At 57.0% G+C, this 8,550-nt stretch overlaps 2 protein-coding genes across 6 annotated transcripts in view; one reads left to right on the forward strand and one right to left on the reverse strand.

The window, feature by feature from the left end:
• LOC116435727 (2-oxoglutarate dehydrogenase, mitochondrial) overlaps positions 1-4,120 on the reverse strand; it is a 30,961-nt gene extending 26,841 nt beyond the window's left edge. For 3 of the 4 annotated variants that reach the window (XM_032092279.1, XM_032092282.1, XM_032092280.1), the window contains exons 1-2: positions 4,038-4,113; positions 485-733 (exon numbers count right to left, since the gene is read on the reverse strand). In XM_032092279.1, coding sequence (XP_031948170.1) covers positions 485-706 — 222 coding nt within the window. In that variant the 5' untranslated portion in view covers positions 707-733; positions 4,038-4,113. Of the gene's footprint in view, positions 1-484; positions 734-4,037 lie in introns of all 4 variants that reach the window. The other variant, XM_032092281.1, reaches the window with a different exon arrangement.
• A 95-nt stretch (positions 4,121-4,215) lies between these two features.
• On the forward strand, positions 4,216-6,852 carry LOC116435725 (interleukin-1 receptor antagonist protein-like). 2 transcript variants are annotated; one of them, XM_032092276.1, is made up of 6 exons: positions 4,216-5,345; positions 5,432-5,480; positions 5,565-5,751; positions 5,858-6,028; positions 6,138-6,283; positions 6,370-6,852. In XM_032092276.1, the coding sequence occupies exons 1-6, from the start codon at positions 5,305-5,307 to the stop codon at positions 6,580-6,582; spliced, it is 807 nt and encodes a 268-aa protein (XP_031948167.1). In that variant the 5' UTR covers positions 4,216-5,304; the 3' UTR covers positions 6,583-6,852. The 2 variants fall into 2 exon arrangements, with proteins under 2 accessions (XP_031948167.1, XP_031948166.1); XM_032092275.1 differs by having other exon boundaries at positions 5,432-5,751.
• The last annotated feature ends 1,698 nt before the right edge of the window (positions 6,853-8,550 follow it).

The raw sequence follows: 8,550 nt of genomic DNA on the forward strand, positions 1-8,550 counted from the left end.
TGGCTTTACACACACAAGCTCAAAGCCAAGCTTACCTACATCTGCCCCAACACAGACCACCACCCGTGCCTGAGACAAAAAGGAAACAAGTCACAATGTGGAGAATACCCTCCTTGGCCCTCTTCCCCATCCTCCACTCTGGAATAAACCCTCTTGATAAGCCACCAGAGATGGAAAAAATACAGTATTGGGAGCTTGCTACAGGTGGATTCCCAGAAGCCATTCCTTGTATCCGCTTGTCATCCAGGATGCTGCCCGTGTCCCAAGCCCACGGCGTTCCCTCTTGAACAGAAAAAGCTCCTCTTGGCTCTTGCTCAAGGAATCACTGCTGTTTCTTTTGGGCAAAGTGAGGCAGAAGGACCGTCCACAAACGTCTGGCCCCTACAGATGAATTCACTCCTCCTCAAGAGCTGGCACTTACCTGCACCCACTGCTCAGACACACAGAGAACTGAAGGTGACGTCCTGGCAAGGTTGATCCTTACCTTATGTACACTTTTGGGATTTTCCAGCCAAGCATAATACATTTCCTCCACATAGTTAGAACTAGTCCCACTCAGAAACGGTTCAGCAGCCACCGGTGCACTGTAGCACCTGAGCTGTTGGAACGTCCTAGGTGCTGCCCGTCTGTGCTGGGAAATTGTCTTTACAGTCTGGGAGGCCGTCAACGGCCTCAGCTTTGCCGCACAAGTCCTTAAGTTAAGCATTTTTGTCCTGTTGCCTCACACAAGTTCCTGTTGAGAGAGAACAGAAAAGTGGGTTACGAACAACTGCAGGAGAGCACTGAACAGAGACCACCCCCTCCCCTGAGCACGGAGAACTGAGCTTAGGATCAGTTTCTAATTCGGATTCATCCATCCGCCCTGTCTCACAGCCAGGTCCCTCACGGCTTGGAAATGCAGTTTACGCTCAGTACACCTGGCATGGCCAGCTCTGCCTCTCCCATCCCTGGCAGCGTGGCATCATCATCTCCCCTGTCATGACAGTGCGAAGCAAATTTGCTTGCTGGGTACCCAACACTGGCTTCAAAGGAGCCGCTGCACACCAAAGCCACCCACATCTCTTAATTTCAGCTTCTTCCATCGCTCTGCCTCCCAGGTAGGTCTGGGCTTCAATTTCTGTGACCACTCTGCTTGGCCGAGGTTTTCTTCTTCTTGGTTTGTTGTGACGTGCACCGGGATAAGGCTGGGAAGAAACCATTTACAGGGGAAAGTGCTTGCAAAGTAGGGGTATAGTAGTGCAAAGCACTTGAGAAGTGGACTCCAGGACAGACTGCTTCTCCTCAAAAGCCCACACCCAAGAATGTCAATGCAGATGAAAGACCCAGAGAGGCACTCTCCCCTGCTCAGAGAACCCAGAAAAGTAACCCAGAGCCGGCGTGGGACCTTTGAGAGCTCCCAACTTGCAGCTTTCAGTAGGGCATGTACCGGGAGGCCTGGGGTTAGCCAGGGGGTTGGCCACAGGGTCAGCCATGGGGTTTACACACATCCAACCAACCAGCGCAGCCCAAGGAAAGCACTGGAGCAGGATCATCCTGAAGGAAGTGCAGGCACTTGGAGCTGCTCTTCTTGGAGCTGCTCTTCTTGGAGCTGCCCTTTCCACCCAGCTTCTCCCACAAGAGGCAGGACCCAAGGCCAGAGGTGACCCAGCTGGCTGGTTTCCATATCCCAGAAGAGTTTAATGAGCAGCAGCCCAATGTCAAAGCAGTTATCAAGCCGGATTAAAAAGAAATTTCACAAGGGACTAGAGAAAACAACACACCTCCATGGCCAGCGTTTTGCTAGCCAGCCTTCCAGGTTTGTCTTGCTGAATCTAGTTCAGACACTGATCTCTTCTCAGTAACAGGACCCGAGGGTTGTGTCAGGGGAGGTTTAGGTTAGATATTAGAAAAAGGTTCTTCACCCAGAGGGTGTTTGGGCACTGGAACAGACTCCCCAGGGAAGTGCTCAAAGCACCGCGCCTGGCAAGACTTCAAGCAGCATTTAGACAACGCTCTCAGGCACAGGGTGTGACTCTTGGGGATGGTCCTGTGCAGGGCCAGGACTTGGACTTGATGATCCTTGTGGGTCCCTTCCAGCTGAGCATATTCTGCGATTCTGTAGTTCTGTCTGCCTGGCATGACAGGGGCTACACTTCCCATCACAAACCATAAGGTTTTGGTTCAAACAGCCTGAGGAAGACCCAGAGTCACCTGAATTCAGCCAAAGTGTTTGACAGATTTACCCATAGGAAAAAGGGAACCACTTGTCCTTTCCACCCTGCCCACAATCACACCTGGCAAGAAAGGTGCAGGACCACGAGTGCCACAGCACTGGGGATTCACCCTCTTCAGATCTGCACAGCATAACACACACAGGTATTTATCTGAAAGGCTGAGAAAGTCAGGGATGTTCAGTCTAGAGAAGAGAAGGCTCCAGGGAGACCTTACAGACTCTCCCAATCCCTAAAGGGGCTCCAAGAGAGCTGAGGAGGGACTTTAGACAAGGGCCTGGAACGACAGAACAAGGGGGATTGGCTTCCCACTGCCAGAGGGCAGGGTTAGATGGGATACTGGGAGGAAATTCTTCCCTGCAAGGGTGCTGAGGCACTAGCACAGGTTGCCCAGAGAAGCTGTGGCTGTCCCATCCCTGGAAGTTCAAGACCACGGTGGATGGAGCTTGGAGCAACCTGGGATAGTGGAAGGTGTCCCTGCCCATGATAGGTGCAACTGGATCATCTTTCAGGTCCCTTCCTACTCAAAGCATTCCACGATTCTGTGATATTTCAGAGAGTCAACTGAATCAGGTGCCAGAGCATAGGCATGCATATGGCAGGGAAAAAGCTTTAGGACAGAAGCAGCATCAACATCTCCAGTTTCCTGTCCAGTTTCGGTGTTGTCACTCAGCAGCATCCAGCGACCTCTCAGGAAAACAGTGAGGTTAATGCCAGAGGTTGACCCAAAGCAAGCAGAACTAGCTTTGAGGATCCTCTTTGAGGATCTCTTGCAGGAACGGTTGGCTAGGAGCCTGGACAGAGACAGGACAAGCTTGGAGCTGGGATAATTGCAAGCTGGATCAAAATAGAGAACCAGAAGCAAAGACGTAGTAAACCGAGTCTGAGATAAGGGATATCAGGGTCAAATAGGAATGCAAAGGTCACACTGGGAGTGATGACTGAGGAAAGTGCAGAGGGGCAGCCAGCCACAGCCCAAACCTCACCAAAAGGTCAAACCTCAGGAATACCCACAACAGATGACGGCCCAGAGCTCACCAATAAGCAGATTAAAGTGCTAAATGTGACCCACCCGCAATCGGGATGGGGACGTCAGCCTAGATGGCGGGTACTTGGGAACGACTTGGAATTTAGGAACGCGTCCTAGGTTAAAAACAGCATAAATTCCACTTTCCAGGAAGCAGCGGGGCCACAGCCACCGGCTGCAGCCGCAGCCGATCCAGCACCGGGCACCTCCGGGCCCGCGGCGGGCGAGGGCCTCACGGCGGGCGGGCTCCGGGGCAGACCCTCTGTGGCCGCTACACCGCCGACCCCGGCCCACCAGAGCCCACCAGACATCGCCAGGGAGCGCCGCGGGCTCGGACGGCATCCTCCGACCGGGCAAACGGAACGGAGCGGCGCCGCCGAGAGGGCGCGGGGGGGACCCGTGAGGCGGCCCCGCGTGCCGGCGGGCGCGGGAAGGGCAGCGGGACCCCCGCCCCGCCCCCGAGAGCGCGCCGGGCCCGCCCCCGCCCCGCGCCCCCAATCACCGCCCGCCGCCGCCGCCCGCACTCGGCGCTCCGCGCTGTCTGCAGGAGCGGAGCCAACGGCTGGGCTCTGCCATTGGCCGCAGGGCCGTCCGTCTCGCCACAGCCCCGCCCGCCCGGCTCCCCTCCTCCCAGGCGCCCGGGCGGCGCCAAGGACACCGGGGCGCGACCGCGGGCCCCCGGCCCGGCGCGGCCCCCGGCGCGGCCCCCGGCGCGGCCCCCGCCCCGCCCCGGCCCCCGCTCCCGGCCCTCCGGCCCGGCTGGGTCCGGCCCCACCGTCCGGCCCTGCCGTGGAACCCACCGGCACGTCCGCGCAGCCCGCTCGTGGCCCCGGCTCTGACAGCGGCCCCGATCTCTGGCCCCGCCCCGCCCCGCCCTTGCGTCACCACGCCGCGGCGCCCCGCCCCTTTTGCCCCGCCCTTCCAGCCCGGCCCAGGGCGGCTGCGCCGTCGGGCGGCGAGCGCCGGGCCGGGCCGGGCCGGGCCGGGGGAGGGCCCTGGCGGGGCCTGGGATCCCCTGTGGGCTCTGGGGACCCCCGGAATGGCCAGACAGTTCTCACCGTGGCCTGGAGACCCTTGGTATGGCCTGGCAACACGCACCGTGGTCCATGGCCCGCAACCCTCGTCATGGCTTGGTGACCCTCACCGTGGCTTCAGGACCCCAACCGTGGCCTGGGGACCTCTGCCACGGCCTGGGGACTTCCACTGTGTCGTGGAGGACCCCTTGCCCTGGGGGACCTCAGGCCTTTGGGGACATCCCAGCAAGTGTGACAGCCAGCGGATGCTCAGCAGGGCACAGGAAGTGCTCCGGGAGCTCTGGGTTTCTGGCAATTTCCTGACACTGAGTCATGGTGGTGCCAGTCTCGGCCCCAGGAGTTGTGCAGGGCCGGACGGCACTTTCAGGAAGTGAAACAGGTGCCAGGAAAGCACCCCAACAGCCCAAGTCCACGCAAGCCCGGCCACGCACATCCCCGGCCCTCCCAGCATGGTGCAATCTCCGGCACACTGGATGGACACGAGGATGAGGGGGGTCCCTGAAGGCCATGTCCCCAGGGTGGCATGAGTGGGCACAAGAAACCGAGGGGACAGGAGGGTCCTGCACCCACTGGTGCTGGGGCAGTGGGGACAAGAGGGGTGACAGAGGGCACACAGCTGGCCATGGCACCAGGGGTCTGGGCAGTGCAGAAGGAAGCTGTGGGGAAGCTTCGGCTCTGCCCCGCACCCCAGCTCCGGATCATTCCCTGCTCTGCCCCACACTCTGGTCCTGGAGCATCCCTTGCTCTGCTCCATGCTCTGCCTCCCCACTGCACTGCTTGGGGGCAACCAACCCCTCCAGCCCTCCAGTCTCAACAGAGTAATTGGGCAAAACTGGGCATTGCGAAACCTGGAAATCCCACTCTGACAACGCTTCCTTCTAGAGACTCTTGAAAACCAGCCCCACTGACGCCGGGCTCAGAGAGCAGCCAAGCAGCCCTGCAGGCGGGACAGGCAGGAGCAGGCAGCCAAGCGCCTCAGCAGTTTGCAGGTGCTGTGAAGTCTCTGCCCAGGACTCTGCAGCCAGTGACGGCAATGGCATTCGTCCCTGATTTGGACACACTGGAGAGCAGCAGGTAAGAAGAGATGTGCCAGAGAGGACTTTGGGGATGTGATTGCTGCATTCCTGACCTTGGCTTCACCATCTCTCTTTGCCTTTCAGCCTGAATGAGGAGACGTTGTATGGCCCCAACTGCTTCTGCCCACAGAAGGTAACGCTGGGGTGGTGGGAGCAGTGGGGTCCGTGTGGTATGGAAGCCAGGCTCTCACTCTGCATCCCCTTTCCTCCCCAAAAGCCCCAACTGGACTTGGAGGTGACATCGCCTGGGGTGGGCATCCAGGTGACAGTGACAAAAGGACACCTTTCCAGGACCTTTCGCCAGGCTGCCGTCCTGGTGGCTGCTGTGACCAAGCTCCTAAAGCAGCCGTCGCACAAGGACTTTGCCGATAGTGACCTTGGCAGCTTCTTGGATGATATCTTCGGTAGGAGGGTGATGTCAGGGGTGTCACTCCAGCCAGAGGATACTCTTGGGGGATACTCTTGAACCTGGGAGCATCAGCGTCCCCCTGACTGTCTCACTCCCTACAGAGCCCGTCTCCTTCCAGTGCATCAAGGGCAGTTATACTGGGGCACCCGTTTTCCGCTACACTCGCTCCCAGTCCTTTGACATCCTGGACATTGACCATAAATGCTTCGTACTGGAGTCACCCACCCAGCTGGTGGCACTGCACCTGCAGGGACCTTCTGCTGGACGGAAAGGTGAGAGCATATGGTCCCATCCCACCGTCCCTCTCCCCAAACCCAGGACCATCCAGGAGCTGACCCACAATCCCAGGACCGCCTATTTACCTGTCCCTTCTCTCTGCAGTGAAGCTTAACATCGCTCTGTACCGTCCCCGGTCATCACAGGGCAGCCCAGGGTCTGGAAGGGTGCCGGTGGCACTGGGTATCAAGGGCTACCGGCTCTACATGTCATGTGTGATGAGTGGCACCAAGCCCGTGCTGCAGCTGGAGGTGAGCAGGGAGTCCCACCAGTGTGTCCTCTGTGGGGCTGGGGGCTCTATTCCACCTTAACTCCCATTTCACCTCCGTGGTTATAGGAAGCAGACGTCAGGAGGGATATTGAGAGTGTGGAGCTGACCCGCTTCATCTTCTATCGCCTGGACAGCCCAGCTGAGGGGACCACCCGCTTCGAGTCGGCTGCCTTCCCCGGCTGGTTCGTTTGCACATCCCTGCAGCCCCGCCAGCCTGTCAGCATCACGAACACCCCAGACCAGGTGAACATTGCTACCTATGAGCTGAGCGGGCGCTGAGGACCCTGCATCAACCCAACCGGCCGTCACTGGTTTTCAGGCTGTATGTACTAAGTACAACCCCCTGGGACACAACCTCCCTCCCCATCTATTTCATGTGAAATAGCAGCTCTGGGCCCCATGGGCTCGAGCCACCCCAATCTGTATGTATTTATTTATTTATTGTATCTGCCCATTGCTTTTGTACTTACTTATTTTGCCCTCTTATTTATGATTGCTTTTAACTTGTATGTGGATGGAGGTGGAAATAAAAGGTTTTCTAGGACAGCATTGCTCAGCTCATTGTTCATGTGGGATAGGGTTATGGATGGGAAAATCCTTCTGTTTTGGCTGCTTTTTGGGTGAAAACCCAGGGAGTGGGTGGCCACCCCACAGCTCAGGAACCATCCTGACTTGGTCAGACCCACGCAGGACCCTCCACCACCCTGTCTCCATGCCCACACCACAGCTGGGAGGTGACTGGGGTGGGCATCCCATGGTGGATCCCCAGCAGCCCTGGCAGCCACCTGGAGCTGTCACCTCTGAGCCAGCTGCTGCCAGCACATGGCATGGTGGACCACAGCACGGCAGGACAATGAGTGGCGTGGCGTGGCATTACAGGGTGTGGCATGGTATCACATAGTATGATGTGGTGTACCATGTCATGCAATTTCACACCACACCATGCCTTATGTGGCACAGCATGGTGCAGCACAGCATGGTGTGGTGTGGCACTGCGTGGTGTAGCAGGTTGGGTTTGTAACCGGGCAGAAACACCAATTTAGTGTAGTGGTTTGGTCCAAAATACTCATTACAGTTTATCTTCTGTGAGATAAGAATTAGGAGAAACGCAAAGCAGGCACCAAACTTGAAAGAATATAAAGAATTTTATTAACAGACCTAAAAGAAGGGAAAAAAAAAATTATACCACCTTCAGAACCCTCCTCCTCCCCCCACCTTCCTCCCTTCTCCCGCTGACAATGTGAAAAGACAACCCTTGAGATGTTCAGTCTGTTACCACTTCCATAAAAACCTTGTTCAGTCCATTTAGAAAGAGAAGTCTCTTCTTGCTCATGCTATGAAAACATTATCACAACGAGAGAGCTGCCCACTTCCAAATATTGTTCAGTCCATTTAGGAAGAGGAGTCTCTCTGCCTGCATGTGAGTCCCTTCCCCCGACTTGCAGCTTTTCCCGCAACTGCTTTCGAGGGTCCACTCTTGAAGGTTTTTTGGGGTACAATTTTAAGGTTGAGCTGTTCAGAAACAAAAAACAGAGGCCCTTCTCCTTCCCTGGGAGCAAAGGGTCTTCCTCATCTTCCTCATTAGGACTATCTCTGGGAGCATCTCTAGGGACTGAGGTTTTCTCCTTTCCCGTTTGGAGCCAAAGTCCTCATCTGGTCCATCTCTCCCTGTCCAAACTTCTCATGAAATTACAGCTGCGTCAGCATCTGCCTATCTCAGCGCAGGTGCTTTTGCTCACGAGCTGAACACTCCACCCCCCAGATCTTCGTGGAATTACAACGGGATACTCTGATATATCATAGCTTCACAACAGACCTTCAGCTTTAAGCATCTCCTCTCTCTCTTCCCTCAGGTTTTCAGCTCTTCACAGCACCAAAAGGGTTAATCTCACCTCGGCCTTGCAGCTTTGCAGCTGGAATGTTGAATTTTTCTTATCGCAGTGGAGAGGGGGGAGAGCTGAGCCGCTCCGGCTGCCCACGGCAAGGCAGTGGGGGGGGTTCCATGGCTGGAACAGGTCCATGGCTCCAGGGTGGCCGTGGCCCGGCCCGGCCTGGCCCAAGCAGGGCCTGGCTGGGCCCGCTGGCCCCCACACGGGGCCCGCAGCCACCTGTGCCAGCGCCGGAAACGAGAGAGAGCCTGGAGGGGGAGTTTGTCTATTCTTAAATGTGGATCACAGAGGCGGTCACAACTTTAAGTGGCTCAGAGAATTGTCCATATTCAAACTGGCTGCTGATAGGTTCTGCCAG

The sequence above is a fragment of the Corvus moneduloides genome, chromosome 27, assembly GCF_009650955.1.
Source record: "Corvus moneduloides isolate bCorMon1 chromosome 27, bCorMon1.pri, whole genome shotgun sequence".
NCBI classification, from domain to species: Eukaryota; Metazoa; Chordata; class Aves; order Passeriformes; family Corvidae; genus Corvus; species Corvus moneduloides.